The sequence below is a fragment of the Squalius cephalus genome (genome assembly GCF_949319135.1).
Source record: "Squalius cephalus genome assembly, chromosome: 24".
Taxonomy (NCBI): Eukaryota; Metazoa; Chordata; class Actinopteri; order Cypriniformes; family Leuciscidae; genus Squalius; species Squalius cephalus.
The window spans coordinates 13,080,158-13,106,776 of NC_137145.1; the positions used below are offsets into that span (position 1 = coordinate 13,080,158).

The window sequence follows — 26,619 nt, forward strand, 5'->3', positions numbered from 1 at the left end:
TAAAACTTAACACTCTAAGGATGGGAGAAATAGAAAAGGGTAAAGGAAAAGGGCAGCAAAGCACAACCAAGCAGGTTTTTGGGTAAGGTGGTCCAGAGACCATCATACAGACCCATACAGGAAAAAAAAAAAAAAAACAAGAAAAAAAACACCATATAAAAAGCAATTATCTGAGGTTAAGTGTGGGCAAAAAGGACCACCAAACACAAATAGGGCACATGCATTTTTAAGCAGTTAATTTGTACTTGATAACAGCCATTCTCACTCTTGATCACACTCATTTATTCATATTAGACCAGCATTACTAGACCATAGAAGCTAAGTCCCCATATTACAGCTGTACAAACACAAACACGCTTTACAGTGGCAACAAAACATCTGTCTGTCACTCTCTCAAATATGTTATTGTTCGCTCCGAGAACATAATAAATAATGTCCTCAGCATAGAACAAACTCACAGAAGCTAAACTTCCATAGAAAGGCACACACACATTCACAAACAAACACACACAGGCTGTTTTTCAAAACCTAAGCTGTGTTCAGAATAGCATACTTCTCTTACCATCTCTGCAGCATATATTGCACATGACAATTTTATAAATTATACTTTAGTATGATCTACATTTGCCAAAAAGTGCAGTATACAACCCAAGTATACTGCAAGAATCACCGTATCCCACAATGCAATGCGCTTGACTTTATCGATTTTTTAAAAATATCCACTAATGGAATTTTTTTTTTTTTTTTTTTTGTCACTGCAGTTGTGTGTATCAATGAATTGAAAAATACTGTACATATGCCAATCATGAATTTTTTTTTATTTATTTTTTTTATATATTATTTCGATAAATAAAAAGCAATTAATAAAGCATGTAATAAAGTCATTGGGCCCCATCATAGACCCGGCGCAATGCGGCGCCAGGTGCGAAGCAAGTGTTTTTTGCTAGTTTCAGCCCGACACAGGCTTATCTTTATCACATCCTGCGCCATGTTGTTTAAATAGCAAATGCATTTGCACCCATGGGTGTGCTGGTCTGAAAACGAGGTGTGTTTGGGCGCATTGTTGGCACGTTGCTATTTCGAGGCGACTGAAATAGACTGTGCCATTGACCAACTGAAACCTGGTCTATGGAGCAATATATGTTTTTGCTATCTAATGAGCGAGTTAGTAATGTGCGCCATAGGTCCACAACGCACGTACACTTTGTCCTGTAGATGAGACTCTGATTGGTTTATTGCATGTTACACCAAAACACACCCATTACTCATTAAGAGAATAGAGACAATCCTTTTAGACCATCTGCCGACCATTTTTACCGTTAATAAACTAGCAAAAGTGGATTCGGACACGTCCTAAGTGCGCTTGTGCCGTGCGCTTTAGACCATGCGCTTAGATCGTTAAAATAGTGCCCTTAAAGTAAAATCCTAATGTTAATATATATATACAACTTGGCTATGCCATAGTTTAAGTATATACGCTCATATTATATTATATATACATTAAATGTTTTAGAATTACACAGCAATATTTCTTTAATGTTACTGTGTGTGTGTGTGTGTGTGTGTGTGTGTGTGTGTGTGTGTGTGTGTGTGTGTGTGTGTGTGTGTGTGTGTGTGTGTGTGTGTGTGTGTGTATATATATATTATATTATATTATATATACATTAAATGTTTTAGAATTACACAGCAATATTTATTTAATGTTACTATATGTGTGTGTGTATATATATATATATATATATATATATATATATATATATATATATATATATATATATATATATATATATATATATATATATATAGTGACATTAAATAAATATTGTTGTGTAATTCTATATAAAACATTTAAATGCTTAACAGACTTTTTTACATACCATTTAACTAATTAGTATATGAAATTTAATTTCAGTTTCAGGGAAAACAGACTAGCACGCAGCAGGCGAAAGAAAGCAAACAGTGCACTATATAAGAGAAAAGAACAGCCGTTTACCACCGAACATTTCATGACTGGGTGTCCTAGAGGAAAAACTAACAGCATCTGAAGACACAACAGGCAGATGGACAGGATCAACAACAGGTTTTGTAAGGAAAGGATTTAAGTTTGGAATGGAGTCGTCAACGGCCTCTGTAGACGTGAAAGGATCTACACGGCCAAAGACAAGACAGAAACAGAAAATAACAAGAAGAGGTTAGAGAGAGAGAGAGAGAGCAAGAGAGAAAGAACATGCAAACAGAGACTAACAGACAAATGAGGTGGAGTCTGTTTGGTCTAGACTTGAATGCTTTCAGATGTAAATAAACTACCATCGCACTGGACTGAATGAGACATCTGACACACGTTGTAATGTATATGTTACATAAATCATGCATCTAAGCTAAATGGACAGAAATGAATCAGGACAAACATTAGAAAGCATAAAATTGTATTTGACTGGTAATCAAATACATTGAGTAAACCTTAGTGTGATTTGCAGCTTTAAAGTTGTACTAAAATGATTAAATGCATACATATTTATGCACACAATATTAAATATTATTATTGTTACTCATTACTCAAACTTTGAAGCTGCAAATCCATAAAAACGTTTTAACTGGTTATATATAAGGTCCAATAAAACTTAAGCCTGATTTGCAGCTTTAAAATTTTAAAATACTTATACTCTATTATATATTATTGTTATTAAAAAATGTTATTATCATCATTATTATTGTACAACTTGGCTATGCCATAGTTTAAGTAAACATTTAGCCTGATTTGAAACATACAAAAAACATTAAATAAATAAAATACACACCATATTATATATTATTGTACAAGTACAAATTTACAGCTGAAATGCAGCTTTTTTTTATTTTACTAAAATATTTAATAATAAAAAAAGTAAAAAAAAAAAAAAATTCATGTTGTATATTGCATATATCCCAAAATCCAATGTGAAAATCAACATCATCTATAAACACCTCAGTATACCTCTTCTAGATGTCATTTTCACTGTTAATATGTTAACCTAATATTAAAGGATTAGTTCACCCAAAAATGAAAACTCACATTTACTCACACATTTTGTTCCAAGACTTGGAATATGTTCAACAAGTCGAAAGTATCACTTTTACAAGGAGTTTTTGGAGTGTGACAACCCAAGTTTAAATTTGTTCCCATTATCATGGAGAAGTGTGGCCAGGAGAAGTGTGGCCTCATTTTGTGTTCCAAGGAATGAAGCTCATATGGGTTTGGAACAACATAGGGATGAATAAATGATTACAGATTTATCATTTTTAGGTGAGCTATTCCTTTAAATGCAGTAGGACATGACATCACTCTGGTGTTGAAAAGTGTAAAGCCTGCTTGAAACTCCAACGAGCTTCAACTCACATCAAGATAATACATCAGGAAAAGTTGCCGAGCGCGTTTTACGTAGTATAATTCAATAAACACTGAAAGCTGCAGGCCTTTTCTGGATCTGCCTGGCTAATATCGGAAACCAATATTACATCAGTTCCATCATGTTAAATATCATGTTACACAGCCTATCAGCTCTTTTGGTTAAAAATTAGCCCCTCATTTAACAGTTTAGATGTTATTTAGATGCATGCAACAAGAACATGGCTTCTTTCCTCAAGGATAAAAATCCAGAGGGAAAATTCATTGCTTCAGAGGAGAAGACCGTGTTGATGTAAGCTCGATTTCTTTGAGATACATATTAATGCAGATCTGTGAGTTCCTGTGGTGTGACCCGCTCACCTCCCCATGTGTTGGCTAAAGGCAGGCCGGTGGAGAGAGGCAGGGAGGGCTGGAACGTGGGCTGCAGGTCCAACAGATCGTTCGGCACCTTCGGAGTACTGGAGCCAGACAAACACAGAAACACACGCACACGAATCACATTAATGTCTTCCATTAAACGGCAGTCGAAGCGCCAAGCATTTCACAGTTATATGGGAAAGACAAACTTGGCATGTTGATTTGAAGTGCTTAAAGTGGAGACTTAGGGAGTTGAGGGGAAATTCACATGCAATCAATACCTCCTTCACAGCCAAATCCTGTCTGGGCAGGAATTCACACACTTACAGCACAAACAAGAGAACCGGAGCCTGATTTTAAACAGCTTTTTTTTCTTTTTTTCTTCTTCTACACAAAGCCACGCAGTTTCAGGACAGCAAAGATTAATCTGATTTGAACAAACCTCTAACCGCAAGTATAATAGTAATAAATGATGCTCGCCTTAGCAAGGACCATTATTAATGCATGTCCCCGTTGCTCTTTGGATGACATCATCATTATAAGCACATACGCCTGAAACGTAATTGCCGAGTTTAAATTGCCGTCACTGTGTAGTCCTGCATAGAGCCCTAATAAAACACTGAAAGCTGAAGATTGATGCCAAACGATTGCACATGTGCACTTATGCACCAACTGGGAAAATAATCACTACCAGCCGTGTATCATCAGAACAGAAAGACTGTGGAATCAATCATTAAATATACAGCAATTAGTTCTGCCCACAATCTAACTAGCTGAAAAGCATTTGAACTTTGCTGTTATTTAAAATCAACATAAAATGGCATTCCCAATATTTCACAATGTGACATATTTCAACTTGTACAGAATAAAAAAAAAAATCAAAACATAAAATAATATATAAAAATGATATTAGAATACAAATGATGTGTAACAATTCAAATTATATTCAACAAGTAGACAAAAATGTACAGATACATATAAACACCATTGTTCAAAAGTTTGGGTCAGTGAGAATTAAAAAAAACATTTTTTTTTTGAAAGAAGTGTCTTCTGCTCACCAAGGCTGCATTTAATTGATCAAAAATACAGTAAAAACCACAATATGAAATATAACAGTTTAAAATAACTGTTTTCTAAGAAACAGAAAATTTCTTCCTGTGACGGCAAAGCCTTCAGTCTTCAGGGTCACATGATCCTTCAGAAATCATCATAATATGCTGATTTGTTGCTCAAGAAAGATTTCCTCTTTAAAAAAATCCATATTGATAACAGTTGTGCTGCTTAATATTTTTCTGAAAACTGTGATACATTGTATTCCCAGGATTCTTTGACGGATATAAAGTTCAAAAGAACAACATTTATTTGACAGAATTGTTTTGTAACATTATAATTATTTTACTGTCACTTTCGATCAATTTAAAGCATTTCTGCTGAATAAAAGTATTCATAAAAAAAAAAAAATAAAAAAAAAAAATTCTTACCCCAAACTGTAAATATATAAAACTATTACCTGTTAGCAAAGCTACTGGATGTGGAGAACAGGTCAATGGCTTGGGCGGTACTGATGGTTCCCGTCGCCGTTGAAACAGGTGATGCTGCAGTCGTGGAGGATGTGGAGGGCTTCTTGGACAGTTCCTTCAAACGCTGCTCCTTGGTGTTGGAAAAACCAAACGGGTTAATTGCCTTGTTGATCGTGTATGCTTTTTATAAAACCTGATGTAGATGGTCGTTACGTACCTTAAGTGCTTTTAATCGAGCCTGCTCCTCCTCCAGAGCAGCCTGCTTTTCCCTCTCATCAACTTTGGTGAAAGAGATACCCGTGTTGGCCAAGGAGGACACCGCGTTGGACAGCGTACTGGCTCTGAGTGGAAAGACAGACAGAGGATCTTATACAGTAAATATGCCACTGTTGAAAACACAAGGGTTGCATTCGTGGAAATCTGCGCTACTAGCATTGGCACAGAGCACATTTTTACTGCTTCCGCTACAGGAACCAACTTTGACTCTTTTTGTGGAAATCCAGGGTCAGTGTTAGCAAAGCTTGCATTTTTTTAGCCTACATCCAAACTGCAAGTCATCAAATTCCTGTGCAACTTAGTTTAAACACCTGATTGTCCTAGAAGTATATGTAGCACTGAATAAAATAAGAAAATGAAATGGTTAATCAAATGATGTACCATTTATGACCTGATAAAAGATAGCAATACTTCTACTTGAAAAAAACAACAACTAATAATTAAACAGCTACAATATTTATTACATGTGCAAAATATGAGAGAAAAAAGAAAGCTTTAATATTTAAAAAAGAAAGAAGTTTCACTTTTGTAATGATCAGTACAGACCCAAAATAAATGAAATTGTACCAAAATACACGCATGCACATTTTCAATATCTTGTGAATTTAGGTAAATACGATTTCTAAATGTCAGTATTATATTGCTGTCTGCATAAAAATCAATAACACTTTTGAAAATCCCCCTTACTTTAAAAAACTGCACAGAACTTTTTTAACCTGACACAAAACTCCCTGAAACACCTCTCCCACAGACGCAGATCCATGCATTAATGCAGAGCATGAAGAAGACAACCCCCTCACACACTAGAAAGTTCAAAATTAACTGCTTGCAAATCACTGTACCTGCTGGCGGCTGTGGAGTCTTTGACCTTTTTCCCCTCTAATGAAGCCAAATGCTGCTCGAGGGCGTCCAGAAGGCTACTAGGGGCCTGGAGGAATGGAAACATTACATTATCTTACAGGCCAGGACACAGTCACAGACCACAGAACAAATATGCACACACAACATATAGTACGGGTGATCATTCAATTGGGGGCAGGTTCAACAACATGAAATCTTGACAAACTAAACGTATACAAAATGATCACATCCTAAAAAAAAAAACCTAAGGACCTAACTATGAACAACCTTCCACTAGGTTTTGAAAGTTTTTCATGTTGTACTTTATGGTAATGATGTTACAATTTGATGAGTCACATTTTGGAGAAAAAGTTTCAAGTGGTAATGACATTTTTTTTTTTTGGTTATATCACAAAAAAATACAAATATATAGCTGCTGTCATATCCAATACAGTGGACCGCTTTCTCTTTTAGCAAACGTTTCTTTGCGAACTCTCCATTACATTGCCTAATTTACAAAACATTCTGATGTCAAATGCTCCAAACAAACATAATCCTCAGATTCAAAGACCTCTTACATGTCAAAATATCAAGGAACATTTTTTCTAATGTTATGAACCCTTTAATAAGTTTTGGACTTGATATAAACAAACTAATTTCTTTTTAAAAAAAGAAGAAAAAAAGAGAGATTAATAGAAATAAATTAAAAATTATAAAAAATTATAAAAAAAATAAAATAAATAATAATTGATTAGTTTGGAACTGACAGATTAATCTCACAGATTAAAATGAATCATTTGTTTCTCATTACTTTTCATCCCATTATACCTAAATAGAACCTTTTATTTTGTTTTTGAAAAAATGTTTTCTAAAATGTTTGGCATGATGATAATGACGAAATATTGGGTACAGTCATGCTATATTATCAATTACAAAAATTATAAATTGTTCACTGAAATTAAATACTGAATGAACTGAAAATCTGTACATTTTTACAAATACATATTTAAATACTTTACAGACACAAAAAACATACGACAAATATGAATGTCCCCCAAATTGAAGAATCACTACTGTACAAAAACACAGATTGCATGCAAAGGTACAAGCCAAAGGCTTCGAAACACAGAGAGAAGAGAGTGAGATGCAGGTACTTACACAAACTGTAAACTGAAAACGAAAGATAAGGAAAGATACAGAATATAAAGGTGGTAGTTTAACAAAGCTGTTTTCAGAGTATTTCAGAAACTGCAAAATAGTGAAGCAGAAAAAAAAAAAAACCAAAGAGCTTGCAAATGTAAAAGTTTCTATATATATATATATAGTGCCATTTTTGTTTATTTTTTTTTCATTAAATGAAAAACTAATATTAACTGATCACGACCTCTGAATATTGAGGGGAACCTGTCCCACTTAATATTAATGATGATTCTGCCCTTCTGCAATCTTACAAAATGAATCACATTCTTTTTAATACGGTCTCCTCAACGCACAAACATGTAAAAACAGAAAACAAAAGAAATCAAACCTAAACCTGATTCTGTTTCCAACCTGTAAGCTGTTTACAGTATGACACCTTTATGTGCTGTATGAATCGAGCATTAAGGACAGTTAGAATAGTTTCCCCCACAGTGTCATGCAGAGATGTCCGCATGCACCAGCGGTTTGCAGCAGCACTGCACAAGCAAATTAGCTGCAGTTCTAGAACTCTCAGATGACTTTTCCGTGTATTAACTCATGTTAAGTATTAAGATTTCTAGGTAACTGCAGGTTAGAGAGTTCTACAACCCGCACTCATTTGAATCTAATGTAGCCGTGCTAAGTTTAGCTGTGGAGCTCAAGCCGTGTCTTGCAGGAAGAAGAGTGACAGATAAGTAGCCGATAGGCAGAAAGGGAAGACAGTCAGTCAGTGTAAGTTTTTCCTCAAACCCAAGGGCAATATATTTGTGTCCTCACCTGTGACAGGTCTGGTATGTCCCCTCGATCGATTCCCACTTGCTGTAATGAGCAGGAAAGTTTTTTTTTTAATGTGCGCCCCATGCATATTGGCTCATTATATACGCTGGCTTACACCATCTTACCTCTGCCACTTTGAGAAACTCTGAGATTCTCGTCATTCGAGTGAGGAATTTCTTATAGATGTCCAGGCCTTCTTTACACTGGGCTTTCTTCATGTCAAAGTACTTCTCTGCAGATGGGAAAAGGAATTAAGTCAGATTTTTAGATTTCCGTTTCCCACCACATTTTCAGGGGGCTTGCTTGCTTCACCCCGTGACTTCACTAGGCCGAGTTATGCTTGGCATCTGTCATCACAACATGACCCGAAGCAGCTCTCACTAGTGTGTCAGTCTCTCACAGAAACTCTCTTCCAACATGTTACCACTGAACGAAGCCAACGAATGCCGAAGCCACTGTATAGAGCCATCCAACACAAACACTCTAAGTAGGGCTGCTGTTTTAACAAACACTGCAGTAGCGATTTGAACTGCAATATGATAATCTCATATTGCTGCTGCTTAGATATCATACATACAAAATAAGGCAAAATTAATTCATAATAAAACAGCAGCTCTTCAACAGGCCATGCAAACACTTAACTAGAAAGCAATGTCTTGGCTCTGAATTAATAGACCTGAACAAAACCTCTTTTGCAGACAAATGTACACAGATCTCTTTGCATTCACATTGTTGCTGAATTAGAAAATGGACTCAGATCTCTTTTTGCTGCACTTTAGTTGGCTCGGTACACAGTTTCTGTTTGGAACCCATTCACCTGAAATATACCTGTAATTGTCTAATGAATAAAATAAATTATTTGTTAATCATGATTTTTTTTTTATATATATATATATATATATATATATATATATATATATATATATATATATATATATATATATATATATATATATATATATATATATATGTATTATTCAAGTTACAAAAAAAGGCTTTCTTCATTTCAGTCATATCTTATTTTGATTACTTGTGCAACCCAACTTTAATGTTTCGTAATTAAATTCTGCGTTCTCAACATCAAATGATCAATCTTTGATGAGACAATATCACAAGGTCTGGATAACCAAGTTTAATCACACTCTCTTGCTAATCATCTCTTCAAGTTGAAATTTGCTCAGTTTTACTGCCATTAACAGTAATGTTGATCTTACTTGGCTCAAAAAATAAATTCTGAGACTACCGATGTGTACACGAAGGGTTTGTTTTATGAGCTACAACTTTCAGGCAATAAACAAGCCGTCATAAAACTGAGTGACGTGTCAGGTCAGAGTCCTATGCAGCTGTCAATGAGTGGGTTGATATTGTAAGTTTAAAGGTCTTTGTAACAGGAACCAACAGCAAAGATAACTGGAAAAAGCCAATATGTAGGGCAGCCCACAGTGAGTTTTGAAAGCTCAAATAGGATAACAGCTCACCAAGCAAGTTGATGATCCCTTCATTATAGGCCGCAAACAGACGGATGGCATCTTTAAACAGAAGCATGAATGCGGCGTTAATGACCCCGTTTGTGAGCTCATTGGCATTTACCTGCAGACACAAAACAAGCCAAACTGAATTTGATTTGGGACGATTATGCTGCAAGAACTGATAATTCAACAGAAACAAGTGGAAAAGACCATTGACGAAAGGTCAAGCTGTTGGCGGACATGTAGCAAAGTCTAGCTGTTGTCGTCACAAACTCACATTGAAGTCGAGGAGCGCATCCATCTGGTTTTGGATAATGGGGATGGTCTTTAGGAGCTTTTCTGTGTTCATTGTTCTCATTACACCATCCGCCCTTTGACAACAAAAACGACAACCACACAAATCAGTAAAGAGTTCTCATTTTTGGATAAACTTTCTCTTTAATAATTAGAAAATAGACTTACCCTCGTTTTACTTTTGTGAAGTCAAAAGCCACTTGTCTGTATGAGACTGCCTTTTCGTTCAGGTAGCGGCTGTACCTCCGGATGAAGGTGGACATGTCATATCCTGCACGAAGAACAGAACATGTTGTCTTGAGTTCACAGCTACTCGGGTTGTTGAACTTAGTCATACAGCAAACTATATTCTTTTGTTCTGATTCTAGATATTTAAAAATGTGTGTCTTTGATGTTTTAGTTGAATCCTGAGCACAATATTTCAGTTGAATCCTGAGCACAATATTTCAGTTGAATCCTGAGCACAATATTTCAGTATGATTGTGACTCATTTTGTATTGCTAAGAGGAAAAAACATTCCGGTTTCCATAGGGTTAGTGTAATGCATGACACAGCCTAGAACCCGTAAGCTTTATCTGACTCTACTAAATATGACAGGTCATCATGATGTGTACTAGTCTATGCCGCTAGTCATAAGCTCAAATACAAGCATACTAAAGCCAAAAGATACAACACATAAAAGTATTACAAATACAGCTTCTACAATAATTATGCAAATGAGAACAAGACATAATTCATTCATCTTTGGAACACAAATTCAGATATTTTTGATAAATCTGAGAGCTGGCTCACTCCTTCATAGGCTGCTAGGTAATCGATATCTGCCATCCCAGAAAAGTTAGTAAAGACATTGTTAAAATAGTCCAAGTGACTACAGTGACTCAACCTTAAGTTTATCAAGCGACGAGAATACTTTTGTGCGCGAAAACAAACAAAAATAAAGACTTTATTCAACTATTCATTTTCTTCTGTGTAGGCCTCTGATGTGAGTTCACGAGCGCCACGACGCATGCATATAGTAAAATGCCCAGCAATGACAAAAAAAAAAAAAAAAAAAAAATGTCGGATCAAGGTGAAATACTGCAGGGTGCCTCAGAAAGAACTTCTGAGCCAGGAAGTTCTAGTCACTTTGAGAAAATGGGCCCAGAGTCCTTCTTGAAAGACTCTCCTCTGATTCCCCTGCTGCCTCCTGTGATTGCTGGCTGCCAGGCAGCTTCTTAACATGGGAAAAGCCTTGGGTAAATAAAACTACTAGTGCTTTATTTAAGCTGAAAGTCGGCCATGTTGCCGAACAGGTCCCAAAAAGGAGTTCAGGGAGAGAAGAGCAGACAGACAAACAGAAAGAGAGAATTCTTCCATTGCAGACCGTCCAACACCACATCTGACCATGACTAACACTAAAATGATAGAACTGTGAAAAGGCAGCCCATGTTCTGTCAGCTCCTCAAATATTCATCATTTCTGCATTTGTCATAGATTTGGCTGCTTATGAAAATAGATAATGCAGCTGCAATGTGTTTGGAAAAACAGAATGATTAATGAAGTGTCGGGCTGAAAACACCTACCTTGTAACCCGCTTTTGTCCAAAAAATTACTGAGGTTGAATAATGTGTTCCTGGAGGCCAGATATTGTACAAATCTCTGTCAACATGAAGAACAAAGAGTTCATGTTGCAATTTATTCTGAAGTTAGTCACAATGCAAACAAATAGTATTGTCAAAGGCACAAGGGTAAATTGATTGACTGTGGCACATGTGCTGTTTAAATGCTTTAGCTAGAGCCCTAATACAAAACTATGATCAAACACTGCTGAAAATACCAACAGTTAAAGGATTAGTCCACCAAAAAATGAAAATTCAGTTATTAATTTCTCATGTCATTTCAAACTTGACTTATTTTCTTCCATGAACACAAAAGGTGAATCCTGGCCACTCTTTTTCAATGTTGACTAGGGTTGTAAAGCGTCAAAAATGACACAGAAGCATTGTAATTTTTTTTTCAGTTCTAATTCATTATGTTCTGAAGGTATTCTGAATCATTAATCATTCAAAAGAGTGGCCAGGATGTTTTTTAAAAAAAAAAAATTAAAATAACAATAATAATAAAATAAATAATAAATAATAAAAATGTAATTACAATAAATAAATAAATAATAATAATAATAATAATAATAATAAATAAAATAAAACAAAATTGAAGGAGTTTGGAATCACAAAACAGATTTGAAATTTTTCGGGTGAGCTATTCAGGGGTTCATCAGGTTAGAGAATTCAGGCTAAAGGTGGAGAGTGTGTACAAAAGTGTGTGTGTGTGTGGCTGACCTCATTGCCGTAGACCATAATGTGGTGTGTAGAGATGAGAGATTTAAACACGACCACCCAGCTGGTGTTGGTGGTGCGCTCGAACAGCGTGTCGGCCAGCTGAGGGATGTTCACATTCATCTCGTTGGTGCACTGGATCAGATCTGGTGAGAGAGAGTTGAAGGAGGTCAATGTGTTAATAATTCAAACTGTCACGGTGTTTATATTTGTGCCCAAAATAACTGAAACCGTTTTGGCTTGTTAACATTTGTTAGAACCCTTCCATTACAGATTTCTTCAAAAGGCATACACAGTGTCCAAACTAGTGGTCAACTGATGGGTTATGCAATGACAGATGATGATACTGATATAAAGAGAACAGGGTGGTCAATGGTTGACACTAGACACTATAATTCAATTGTCTGAGGTCAGTAAGACTTTTTTAAAGAAATTACTGCTTTTATTCAGCAAAGGATGCATTAAATTGACCAAATGCGACAGCAAAGACATTTAAAATGTTACAAAAGATAAACAATAAAATTCTTACTTTCCACTCAAATGTTGAAAATAAAATGAACATGTTTCCACAAAAATATGAAGCAGCACAAGTTTTTTCAACAATGCTATTAATAAGAAATGTTTCTTGAGCAGCACATCAGCATATATAATTATTTCTGAAGGATCATGTGACACTGAAGACGGGAGGAATGATGCTGAAAATTCAGCTTTGAGGTCACAAGAATAAATTACTTAATTTTTTTTTTTTTAAAAAGCAGTTAGGCTATTTTAAATTGTAATAATATTCACAATGTTACTGTTTTTACTGTATTTTTTATTAAATAAATGCAGCCTTTTTTTACTTGGATTTATTACTGAATTGATATATATATATATATATATATACAGAAGTTATCACTTGCAAATTGTCACAAAAGTTCATTGGTCAAAAATCCCATTGCAGATTTTATTGCAAGTTAAAAAAAATTATTCTCATTGGCTATGATTGTCTGGCCAGTGTGAATGTCAACAAAATTACAAGCATTTTTAAAAAAGATTTTAATTTACATTTTTTTGCATTATTTTTGTTGACAAATTATTCAATCATTATTATAATGCCATTGAGAAAATTAATGACTAAAAATGGACTAAAAGACATTTGTGTAAAAAAAACAACAATTACTTAATGCGTGAAACTTCTGTATCCTTTTAACCTTCAAAATTAGTCAATCATTCTTATAATTCCATTAGCATTAAGAAAATGAATGAAATTAGCATGACAAAATATTGACTAAATGTACAAGACTATTTGTGTAAAAAAAACGGGTTGATGCGTGAAACTTCTGTGTCCTGTTAACCTTCAAACTCATTGCCACAGTTTCCAATTTAGTGACATTATATTAAAAAAAAAGTTGGCTAACCTAGTGAACAAACAAGCCGCTGTTTCCAGAGAACCATCTGACTCTGTGAACGTGTGTGATGCTAAGGTACAACTGCTCAATGCGTTAGCATTCAGAGCTGACATGGTGAGAGTGAGAGACACGCATTGATATCCTGTTCATTATTAGTTCTTTGGCTGGGCTCCACAGCCATCTGCGCTTCGAGAGCAAGTGCGGGATCCCTCAAGGCTTTCTCTACGCCACCGACACTGTGAGACTCATTCAGGGCTGCAGCTTATCATGCCATTCATGAAACCTCCCACAGACGGCGAAGGAGGACAAATGCAGCCTCTCTCCACTGGGAATCAGATCTGAACGGGTATATATATCATCATAATGTTTTCTGGAATCAAATGAAAGAGAAAACCATGGAAGCTGGTTTCCGCCACAGAATACAAAAAATACATATTTTTTTCCCTTTACAACTGCAAGTTTATTTCTCGTACTTCTGACTTTTTTTCCTCAGAATTGCGAGTTTATAATTCAGACTTTTTCTCACAACTGTGTTTAAAGCTGCAGTCCGCAGTTTTTCCTCTTTGTCGCCATCTCTGTTTGAAATCTGCAATTGCAGTTATTCGCGGAATTATCAACTTTACGTGCGTTGTGCCTTGGCACGGCACAGCGCGGATGAATCCAATGTTTTGAGGAGAATGTGCGGCTGTCAGTCACCGCGCCGGTGTGGATATTGTCAGTCGCAATCACAGATTCTACTTTTTGGAAGTATGACCAACATAAGAATTTTCACCAGAAAATGTCGTCTGAACAAGTAACATACACTTTTTTTTCTGACCAACTAAGGGGAAAAAAAGCATTGCAGTAAATCGCGCCGATTAAATCTAACGATTGCTTATCGTATCACGTCAAACCGTGCAAATTATACTTTGTTCTCAAATTGTTAATGTTAACAACATCAGCACTGCGTGACTACATTTAATGCCCTTCCGATATTTATCCTTGTTTTCACATGGGCCGGTTGCAGTCTCTTTTTTTTCTGTACGCACTCCGAAGTCTTTCGCGTTTTACAACAGGTGAATCTCCAGTTGTCACTGGTGATTGTTGTTTGAACCTTTCTGGATCCGCCATCAAATTGATAAGTTTGATTATATCAAGTGCTGCGAGAAAAGGCTATAAATCTCCACCTCCAACATCCTCACACGCAACATAGCCTACTAGCCGAGACCCCTCCTCGTGTACAGATGTGACGTAATGACGCAAATGCTCGGATTTCCCACGGAAATCCACCAGTACCACTGGAATTAAAAACATTATTACAGTATTAGCAGATAGTTTAGAACTTTTAACCCAAAAAAGCTACAGACTGCAGCTTTAAATCTCACAATTCTGACTTTTTTCCCCTTCGCAGTTACGAGTTTATATATGAACTCAGAACTGTGATGTACAAACTCACAATCATAAGGAAAAAGTTACAATTTTGAGATAATTCGCTTTTTTATTTTTTATTCCTTGGTGAGCACAAGCTTTCATAGAAACCACTTCTAGACATACTTAAATGAAAAGGCCACTTCCACCCCTCTCTACAACCCATTTCAAAGACAAAAAAGTAATTACACTCTGCCCAACAAATTGCCAGCCAATATTAGTGCATACGCAGCCTTTTGAAGTGGGAATGTGAAAATATGCTGCACAGTGAGCATGGGTGGTCAACAGAATGCCCTCTCTTTTACAGATAACATCCACCATTTAAACCTGCACAAAGGCTTGGCCACGTGACAACAAAAGACTTTTCAGAGCCAACACAAAACGCCTGTGCGGAGCATGACGGCGTTGAAAGTGTACACGTCCATGGGGCTCAAGTGAAAGATCAAAGCCAGAAGACGACGTGGACTTGATGTTTGATGGTGTTATCGTCCTACGCCAGGGTAACTAGACACTGTCGGGTTTACCCTACACTCCCTTATGTAGCCAACAAGCACATTTGAAAGGAGAAATGAGAGATCTGTAGGACTCATTTCCAATGTAGACCCACCCAGTCTGTATCTCTATCTCTCTGGAGTGGAGACAGACATGATTGATGGCGTCATGTGTATCCAACCATGTGATGGTCACATGATGAGTAACAAACCAGTCATGTGACCTGCTCTGCCTGAACATTAAAGCATCTGACATTTTCCCTGATGCACAGCCTACTTGAAAGCACAAAAAAAAAAAAAAAAAAAAAATCCCAAACTTCTTGTCTAATAAAATATCCACGTTATTCTGACATTAGTTCTCATAAGCTGAAATGCCTCCAGGGTAAATAATGCAATATTCAAAGTAGTTGCACTCCATAATGTGCACTGACAGTGTTCTCTCTGTGTCAACACTGACTTTATTTGCATCCATAAAATATGTTGAAGGAAAAAGTCGATATTAAAGGGATAGTTCACCCAAAAATTTAAATTGTCATTTACTCAACCTCATGTCAACCCAAACCTTTATTATGTTTTACTTGAACTCTGAAGAACTTGGAATATAGAGCACAAATGGTATACATTTAAGACGCTTTTGCATCTTTTTTGAATACTGAAAGCTCTAGTCTCTATTAACTGTAAAATTCATTGGGGGGAAAAAAAAAGTTATTTTTGTGTTCTACAGAAGAGAGAAAGTCAAAATGGGTATAAAGTCACATCTATGGTATAACCTAGTAATGGAGAAAGCATTTATTTTAGACCTGACCCACCCAATGATTAAGGTTACACTATGCAAAACTACACCAATAAATACCCATTTCCTTATGGTAACAAACAATGTATTTGCATTGAGTCAATGACAAGACAAACTCATTTTGTCCAAGATAATTAAAAATACATTACAAATTGAATTCAAAATATATATATGCCCCATAAATACTACAGTTACACCTTACTTTATTTGTAACTTTGTTATATTTATCTATGCTTGTAATTAGTGTATTTGTTTTCTTATTTTTCTACTGACTGTTCACTTGCCTTTAATAATGTTTGAACTTTATTACAAAGTTACATTTGCCCCCTAATTTTTTTTTTCTTGCTGACCGGAAAAATGATCCGATCCATGACTCAAAAACGTAATATGATACGGACCTTTAGTTTTGAGATCCATTGAACGACTAACAATTACACTTCAAGAACTTTCCACTTGCATTTTAAAATAGATCTCTTGCATTTTAGAAAAAAGATCTCACACATCCTTATTTGTCATTGACCCATTTGCATTTCATAATACATCATTATCAGGAGAGCATGACTAACGTTAATAATTAACAAGGAGAACTGTTGATTGTCAAGGGACATTGATCTCAATGTTAGCGATAGGCTGGGCAACATACTGTCATATATTAATGCATTGTGTGCCAGATGAAAAAGATGAGAAAAAAAATCATGTTTTCTGTTTACAAAGCTGAACAGATGGATGATGTTTGTGGAGCAACAACAAGCTTGAAGTCTTAATGGCATCAATACATTATAATGGTCTCTAGTCTTAAAAACATTTCTTTTTGGAAAAGGACAGGAGAACATAGTTGACTCAGCAACAGGATGCTGCAAACTTCCTACAGTTCATAGAAGGGAAACCGATTCAACATGAATCCTTTAAAACGGTCAGTCATAAAACAGACTGATGATGGAGCTATTTAGATTCTCTGATCCCTGAAGTGGACAAACGGCAGGAGGCTACAAGTCACACAGACCAAGAAACAGACAAAAAACAGGTAGAAACCAACACTGATGGAGAATAGTGAGGCCGACATGGGTATATTTCTCCATCGGGGCTCTGTTCCGCTTCAGGCAGACCCATTTGTGAGGGCAGAGGACAGGAAACCATTAAGTGAATGATTGCTCCCCTGATTCAAAGGCTTTAACTCGCAGACAGATAGAAGACATTATCCTGCCCTGCATCACATAAACACGATCCACAAAGGGCCTACTATACCTGCAGACTAACCTGGACGGAAAGGGAAAGACCAATAACACGGGTCAGAAGACTTGGTCAAGAAGAACTTTTGAGAGTTATCAGGTAATATCAGATTAGATGCAGTAACCTGTGCCTGTGATTCAACAAATAGTATGTTAAAGTCAAAATCTCTCCGATGAGCTTTCTTAAATTTAACGTCATAAAAAGCCTTCAATAGATGAACTGGTAAAACAAAAGTCTTAATGATCATTTTAAGATGTCCTATATTTGGGGGGTGGATAAATCGCGATACAGCCTAATGTGATTATTAAAATTCAAAAGGCAATGATTAAAATTTATTTATTTTTTTAAATTAAATAATAATAAAAAAGCACTTCACGTTGCAATGTCAAAAGGCGGTGCTTGTTGGACATTCTACAGGCTCGCGCAACAGCATTAAGACTGCATTAAAAGTGGTTCGCAATCAGTGAATAGTGCACATTTATGCCAAGCGATTGCTTATGAAATCGAGTTGATGAATTATGACAATGTCTACTTTATAGTCTTTATTGTAATGTGTTTTAGACGGATGTAAGAATTCATATTTTATCTCCCTCATCTGAATTTGAAGGATAAGTCCGCAATAGTATAGACATTTCAAAATAAGAGTCCCGGTGTATTTCAGTCTTGTTTATTATTTAAAAGTACATAATGTGTACTTTCTTTTTCCCCTGCCTGGCCATTATTGGCATTTTGGTTACACAATAAACTGTATTTGATTTAAGTTAATTTCCATTTAATGCACAGTAAACTATTGTAGTTTCTGGCTGTGATGTTCCCCCACAGGAACATATACATATACATATATATATATATACATATAAAAGAGAATAATTAAGTGCTGCGTGTAAATCACTTTTCAAAACACATTATAATTAGACAATATTGCTTTCCATGCAGACCATGTGGTAAACATCCGTTCAGCACCAGTAAAAGCAAAGAAAAATGCCACATGTACAGAGCTCACTGGCTAGAGGAAGAAGAACATATCTGGGTTGGAATGCAGGCTTGACTTCAGTGTTGTAGAATCCAGAGCATGTCGAGGAAGTGGAGGTAGAGAGAGAGAGAGGATCAACAGGGAGAATGAAGGAGACAGCTGCAAAGAAATCAGGGAAACACACCACACATAAACATGGATGTGCCAAAAAAAAACAAAAAAAAACAAAAAAAAAAATCAACGGCTGTGAACTTGGGAACAAAATGTCAAACAAGCAAATGTTTTTCTTGTTTGTTTGTTTTTTTTTAAATATGATGATAAACAGAAAATCTAAAATCACTTGGACTGCTTCCCCACTGGACTTTTCCCATATTTAGACAGTGACGTTCGGAATGAAGTAGCATGTTTGCAGTGAGAAGAAAACTCTACTGATTAGACTTGAGGAGTTTTGACTCATGAATTTCCCCTGATCCAGCTCTTGATGGAAGTCACTACACTCTCCTATCTGCAGACATCTCCCGTCTAATCAGCTCCCGACATTTTTCTGATTTACGGAACAACTTCCTGTTGGCTGTTTAGATTTTGAATAGTTGGCGGCCTACAAGAATGCAGGAAGTATCTTGATGGTCCACTGGGTTCATCCAGGACAAGACACTTTGCAGTCAGGAGTTTGTGAGACGTCTGGGAACAGGAATGCTGATCAACTCCCTGTTCTAACTCAGTGCAAAAATAATTCTGTCAATGGTATTATGAAATTAAAACAATAAGGCCCGGTTTCACACACAGAGGGTTTAGGCCTTAGTTCAATTAGGGGATTCAAGTAGCTTTTATAAACGTGTCTTAGAAAAATACATTACTGGTGTGCGTCTTGAGACAAAACAATGGCATTGACATTTTAAGATATGTCAGTGCAAGTTGCTTTCAATTAAAACATATCAAACATGCACTTTAGTCTAGGACTAGCTTAAGCCTTGTCTGTGAAACCAGGGGTAATACCATTATGGTGCTCTTCAATGTGGTTCCGCATGTAAACCGACCACCTCTTTGTCTTTACTACTAGTTATAGCATGAAATAAACATGAATGAAGATCAGAAATTATGTTGAAAGAAACAGTCCGACTAGTACTAGTTTAGACTAAACTTATTCTGGAACTGTTTTGTGATGCTTGGTGAGTGCGACCCAACAGAAAGATCCATTCATGCCCTAAATATCTGTCATCATCACACAAAAAGCAGTAAGGAGGGCGTCGTAACCTTTCTATCTCTGCTGTATTTGGGTTGGTGTGACTAGTTACATAATATCTGATCACTTAAAACTGGTGAGGTAAAGAGGCACTTTGCTAATGGCATACTGGGTCAATAATTTAGGAAATGGAACACTAAGAAAGCCAACTACAAATGGTTAGGAGGTTCAAACAGTGACTCTAAAAGCTGTACTGGTCTCCATTCACACACAGCAGGGTAGCGAGTCAGCACTCTTTCTAACCGACTGTCATTTGAAGCCTTTCTGGTCACATGCTACATTTCTACACAGGTACACACACACACACACACACGAATGACTTACAGTGGATCTCTGCCAGAGAGATCGGACACCATAAAACAGGTCCAAGGGGTCACTGTGTTGAACTTGGAACAGATGACATTTTATGGGTGTTGTAACCACGCTGATGGGATGAGAACGCTACAGTCAACGCTACATAAGCTTTCCCGCCCTAAAACCTGGTAGATGCACAGACGCTCAGGGTGCTTTCAGACTGCCATTTTCGTGACTTCAACCTCAAAATTGGGCTTAAGTGTGTATTTGCAAATATAGATACTAAACAGTAGGAACACCAATCAAGATGAGAGCACTTTAATCTACGATTACAACAAAACTGATCCGATTTCCGCTGGCTGTTCATCAGACAAGATGCATTTCACATCCTGAAAAACTTCAGCAGTAACCAGGCGGACAAAACAATATAATTTTTGCTTTGACTACATTCTGAACCAGCAATCAAGTACACTACACTGCGTGATAAACACTATATAATCTCAAACATTCTTCTACATGCTCCCCAGAAGAGCTTTGCAGTTGTAAGAAATGAAGCTATTGGATGAAAAACGCATAATAAGTTAAATCAATTCAAGCACAAAGTTTGCTAGGAGTGGCTGTGCATCTTAAATCTGTAAAGATAAGTGTGTGTGTGTGTGTGTGTGGCATTTGGTCTCAGGCAGATTCTAGGAAGCGTCTATCATATTGCAGAACTGACTCATATGAATGAGCACCCAGAATAAGCCTTGATCCCACAGAACTTGCTTTCGCAGCACTGGGACACGGAAGGCCAGCCAACATGACTTCAACAAGTCATGGAAATACAACAGTGGAAGGTCTGCGGTTGATGGTGGTGGTGTGTGTATGTGTGAGATGATCACCTTTAAATAAATTCAACAACTACCCATCCAATCTCTCATGCTGAATCCACCAGTTTACGAACACTAAATCATTCAGCACACATAAGGAAGTTTGCACGCTATTTATATCCATGGGCCATTATTTAGAATCAGTAAAAAAAATTCCATCCACTGTAAAGACCAAATAAAAAACATATGCATTCAAACACACGATTATAGCAGTTGCAAAATAGGCACTATAAAAATCTAAACAATTTCTAGTCAAATATAAAAAATAAAATAAACAATAATTTGTAAATAGATTACATTACAATATAGTATCATGTGATTTAAAATGAAATTAAATAACTGTTAAAGGCATAGTTCACCAAATTAAAATTCTATCATTTACTCATCCTCATGTCATTCCAAACTTTCGTTCATCTTTGAAACACAAATAAATATATTTTTAATAAAATCAGAGATGTCCCTCCACTGAAAGTCTATTTTACCAAAACTTTGATGCTTCATAAACACATTGTATAAAAAAAATATGAATAAATGAAGAGGTTTAATGCTTTATATGACAGATTAAATTTAGGTTTTAGTTTTTTCACTTATTATTATGTATTAAACATTGATCAACACACATACAAAGACTACATCAAATTTAGCAAATGAGGTTTGTTCTGGAGGAATTTCTATACATTAAAAATACCTTGTGGGAAAAAAACTAGTAATTGATGACAATTTTCATTTTTGGGTGCACTATCCCTTTAAAAGGTGAAGCATGCAAAAATTGTATTATGGGCGGGACCAACCGATTGCCCAGTCATTAGCAGATGGAGGGGGAATTAGTATTTGCAAATTGCTAGCAGAGAAGAAATTACACACTTGAACCAATGTGAACCAGCATTACATTTAGTAAAGCTTGAGCAGTATAGTGAGTGCTCTGTGCTTAGGCTAAATGCAACTGAACACACTTAAGCCTTACTGACTAATAATGGTGGACATTATGGAAGAGAAGTCGACGTCCATATATGGACATAAAAGAATGGACTGTATAAGGCACAGCAACCCTCTGCAATAAAGACAAGTTAGTCTTAAATTGGTAAACTCAAACTTCGCAATAAGCCAAAAATGAAACTTACATTCTGATTTTTTTAAATTAATCAAATCACTGTGTCTTTATTTTTCTGTATACCAGATTAGAGTGGTAGATAAGACATTTTTGTGACTAAACGTAATTGCATTATTTAATTTTTTTACTATGTTGTTTTTACCTAAAATGTTGTCCTAAACTAAAACATGAAGAAACAATTGGAGGACATTTTTCAGCCAGCTGGTCATTTCAGGAATAAGGGTAGTTGAAGAGGAATGTTCTCCCTACCCCGGAAACCCGGCCCAAATCAAAGAGGCTGGGGGACGGAGCCGGAGCCGTATCTAATGTTCAATCAAACAGAAGGAGAGTGAAACACACTGCTATTTCTGTCCCAAAGGAAACTCCAGGCACAGAACGCACTTCTGCCATGAAATACCTACAAGACCTCGTCACACACACTCTCCACGCTACGGGAACTAACCTGAGGGTAACCGGTCTACTGTGGAACAATGTTCTTGCCGTAATGATTGCGAAGAACTTAACATGAGCACATACTTTTTAAGGGAGTAAGGCAATTACGTCTGACCTCCACTTAGTCTAAGAGTTCAGAACTTCTCTCTTCCCCTTTAAAAACTGTCTGTCAGCACACATGCCATTCTGTATTGTCAAGACCTAGCTAAAAATAGTTTCGCCATGAGGAAATTAGCACTGTAGGATGGGAACGAAAGCAAAAAGCTATATGTAAACAAGCAGTGTGCGGTGAAAGACTTGATGTGGTGGTGCCACCAGCCTTGATTTGACTCCAATCATGGCGCCACATTCACCGACATTTGTGCAGAAACACACACACCAGAATGATTAAAAAAAATCAAGCATTTTACTGCAAGTAAATAGCCTACTGCAAAATAAAAAAATCTAAGAACAAACTGTAGTTGATTAACAGTTAATCAAAGGCTTCAGATCTCACAAAAAAAGTCACAAACAATCACAGGACTAAAATTGGTCAAGATGGGTCCTGACTCCTAAATGAGGCCATTCTTCCTTAGAATTATAAGAGAACACTGGGCATCTTTCAGGCTCTATGAGACCTGTCAGCACCAGCACCTGTGGGAGACTGAGAAAATCTCACTCAGCAATAAATATGACATCTACATAAAAAGTTAACATGACAGAACTGTCTCATGAGTTCAGTCACTGCCAGGATTGAGCCAATTACAACACAGTCTTCAATAAACACCTGACACAGTAGGAATGTTGCATTACTTCTAACAGTCAGCATGTTCTTCACTTTAATTGTGAAATGAACCTTAACCAAAGAACTGAAAAACTATAAGGTTTGTGGAAGACTCCAAAGTCTGTCAGTATTATAATGTCTAAAGCCTGGAACACACCAAGCGACGCCGATGAACTAGCGCTGATGAGAGTAGACTGTGTTGTCGCCTCGCGTTGGGGTAAAAAACTGCACTTGAACACACCGAGAGAACTACAGCCGACTGTCAGCTAGAATGCGCGTTCTGCGACTTGCGTGTAAATGAGACAACTGTCTATTTCTGCAGATATATTCGTCATTCAAAAAGGGAAACCGACGCTGCAGGCTACAGATACACAAACCATAAACAAAGCAGTGCGTGCTTACCATTTTGAATATCAGTCCTGCTAAACACTTTCTTTATTCCACTCCGCTCATGTTAATATTGAAATATCACTCAGGTAAGATGAGTCAGGTATCAGGTAAGTTCCAAAAAGTACCATGAAATGCCATGAAACACCAAATCCATACACTTAAGTAATGAACTATATTTTCAAGTCTTTTAAAACAACTGGATAGCGGTGAGTGAGTGAAGAAAAAACTAAAATGTAAAGGGATAAGTTCACCCAAAAATGAAAATTCTTTCATTAATTACTCACCCTCATGTCATCCCAAACCCGTAAGGAACACAAATGAAGATCTTTTTGATGAAATCTGAGAGCTTTCTGTCCCTCCATTGACAGCTATGCAACTACTTTGACACTTCAAAAAGATCATAAAACTAATCCATGTGAATTTAAGTGGTTTAGTCCAAATTTTCTGAAAAGACACGGTCGCTTTATATGATGAACAGATTGAATATAGGCTTTTATTCACATATAAACATTCATCAACTCACACATCAGTTGTGGTAAACGGACTCAAGCATGTTCGCTTGTAGTTCGAGAACCAATGAGGTTCATTCTCGTGTTATGCAGCACGTTTGAGGTTCAACAAGAACCAATGTTTATTCTCATGTTAAGGCTCTGTTATACTTTCCACGCAAGCGAGGGCCCGCATGCCTCCAATTTTTTGTGACTTCTTCACACAGCCTCTCTTCAAATTCTACGTCCATGTTGTTTTCAAGCGCATGCGCAGTTGGTGCTTTTGTAGGATAGTGACGAAAGTCTTACGGGTTTGGAACGACATGAGGGTTAGTAATTAGTGACAGAATTTTTCACTATCCTACAAAAACACCAACTGCGCATGCGCTGGAAAACAACATGGATGTCAAATTTGAAGAGAGGCTGTGTGAAGAAGTCCATCGCTACCTACACCTCTACAATCCGTCGTTAAAACAATATAAAGACAGTCAGATGTGCAATAATTCGTGGAGGGAAATTGTGTGTGAGAAAGTGTACACGCCGATCGAATGTGTGGAACACGTCCACCAAGCGGACCCCAGCATACACTTTCAGTAGTATAAATACAAGTAGTCCGTGCACGCATCCGAACTGGAGTATAAAAGAGCCTTTACGCAGCACGTTTGGGTTTCCGCAAGAACCAGGTTTGTAATCGCGCGTCAAGCAGGTTCGCTTGAGCTTCTGTTTATGTTCGCTGATCAATGTTTAAATGTGAATAAAAGCCTAAATAAAATCTGTTCATCATATAAAGTGATCAAGTCTCTTCAGATAATTTGGACTAAACCGCTCAATTCATATGGATTAGTTTTATGATCTCTTTATGAACTTTTTGAAGCGTCAAAGTGGTAGTTGCTTAGCTGTCTATGGGGGGACAGAAAGCTCTCAGATTTCATTCCCGAAGATGAACGAAAGTCTTACGGGTTTGGAACAACATGAGGTTGAGTAATTAATGACAGAATTTTCATTTTTGGGTGAACTATCCCTCTTGTTCATCACTGAAAATCATGCTCGACAGCTGTGATTCCTATTCTTTTCACTGTATGGAAAAGAGCAGCTTAAACTTTCTGCAATTAATATCTGCTAATGCTTTTATGTCATGTGTGTATGTATATACACACACATCTATTATATATATATATATATATATATATATATATATATATATATATATATATATATATATATATTGCTGTTGAAGAAATAATGACAGCATTTTTTTTTAACCATTCCTTTAAGAAATCCACAATAGTCGTATGGTAAAGTTACTAATAAAACATGCTGTATTTTCGTTTTGCCAAATCAAAAGACAAAGTATGAGTGATTTTCTTGAGCAGCAAATGCACGTTTGTTTGCAATCATCAGATTCCTCAATGAATCCATTCGACTAAATCTGCAAGTGTCCTAATTAGACAGCAGATGGGCTCATTTTTCAAATGTGGTTAATTATTAGTTAGCAAGTTAAATCATTAAATGCGCTGCACTGTACTCATGCTATCTGAAAACTCCATGCAAAGGGGACACAAATGTTAACTAGTCACAGGTTGAACATCAGCAAAGGTCGCTGGAGGAAGCTGTTTAGATAAAACGAGCAGTACTGAACGGGAATCTTTTGCAGGCCTCGAGCCCCGAACCTCTCGTTCCCAGGGCGACGAGTGACTGACGTAACTTTCAAACGTGGGTCCGAGAGCCACATAGTACAAAATCCCATGACACTTACAATCCAAATGCTTCTTCTTTGGCCCCATGACTTCGTGCGTGGTCGCCTTGCACACCGTTTTGGACACCGCGGAACCAGTAACGCTGTGTTGCGCTGCCGTTATCCGATCCGTTATGCTTTGTCCAGACATCTTCGCAGTTTTAAACAAACAGAAAAAGGGGGAAAACAACAAAAGAGGGGGGAAAATCTACTCGTTCTGTTAAATCCAACGGCAATGCTGGTAGTCCCTGGGATGTGCGCTGTTCCGCCACCTGACTGGGGAAAAAAGGGAGAAAAGAAATGAGATTGCAAGGAAGACTCATCCGGCTCTTTAGAGAGTCCAAATGAAGTTTGCTCTGTATGTATGCCGTCAGCTGATCGCGACATTTACGTACCAAACGTTTCCTCCTCTATTAACAGCAGCGTCCTCTCTCTCAACCCCTCTGTCACGCACTCTCTCTCTCTCCCTCTCCCTCTCCCTCTCCTCTCCTCTTCTCTCACCCTCTCGCTCTCTCTCTCTCTCTCTCTCTAACTCCCCCTTTTTCCTCCTCAGTGGCTCTCCTATCGGATCTTGCCTCCCCCTGCTGGGTTTAA

The 26,619-nt window shown here is 36.9% G+C and overlaps 1 protein-coding gene across 21 annotated transcripts in view; it reads right to left on the reverse strand.

Moving 5' to 3' along the window:
* The window catches only part of picalma (phosphatidylinositol binding clathrin assembly protein a), a 45,749-nt gene extending 19,130 nt beyond the window's left edge, over positions 1-26,619 (reverse strand). For 3 of the 21 annotated variants that reach the window (XM_079861605.1, XM_079861603.1, XM_079861588.1), the window contains exons 1-14: positions 26,421-26,618; positions 26,047-26,301; positions 12,419-12,561; positions 11,663-11,738; positions 10,266-10,368; positions 10,081-10,174; positions 9,813-9,924; positions 8,460-8,566; positions 8,335-8,376; positions 6,381-6,466; positions 5,480-5,603; positions 5,253-5,392; positions 3,746-3,843; positions 1,994-2,146 (exon numbers count right to left, since the gene is read on the reverse strand). In XM_079861605.1, coding sequence (XP_079717731.1) covers positions 1,994-2,146; positions 3,746-3,843; positions 5,253-5,392; positions 5,480-5,603; positions 6,381-6,466; positions 8,335-8,376; positions 8,460-8,566; positions 9,813-9,924; positions 10,081-10,174; positions 10,266-10,368; positions 11,663-11,738; positions 12,419-12,561; positions 26,047-26,176 — 1,408 coding nt within the window. In that variant the 5' untranslated portion in view covers positions 26,177-26,301; positions 26,421-26,618. Of the gene's footprint in view, positions 1-1,993; positions 2,147-3,745; positions 3,844-5,252; positions 5,393-5,479; positions 5,604-6,380; positions 6,467-8,334; positions 8,377-8,459; positions 8,567-9,812; positions 9,925-10,080; positions 10,175-10,265; positions 10,369-11,662; positions 11,739-12,418; positions 12,562-26,046; positions 26,302-26,420 lie in introns of all 21 variants that reach the window. The other 18 variants (XM_079861608.1, XM_079861606.1, XM_079861604.1 and 15 more) reach the window with 13 other exon arrangements.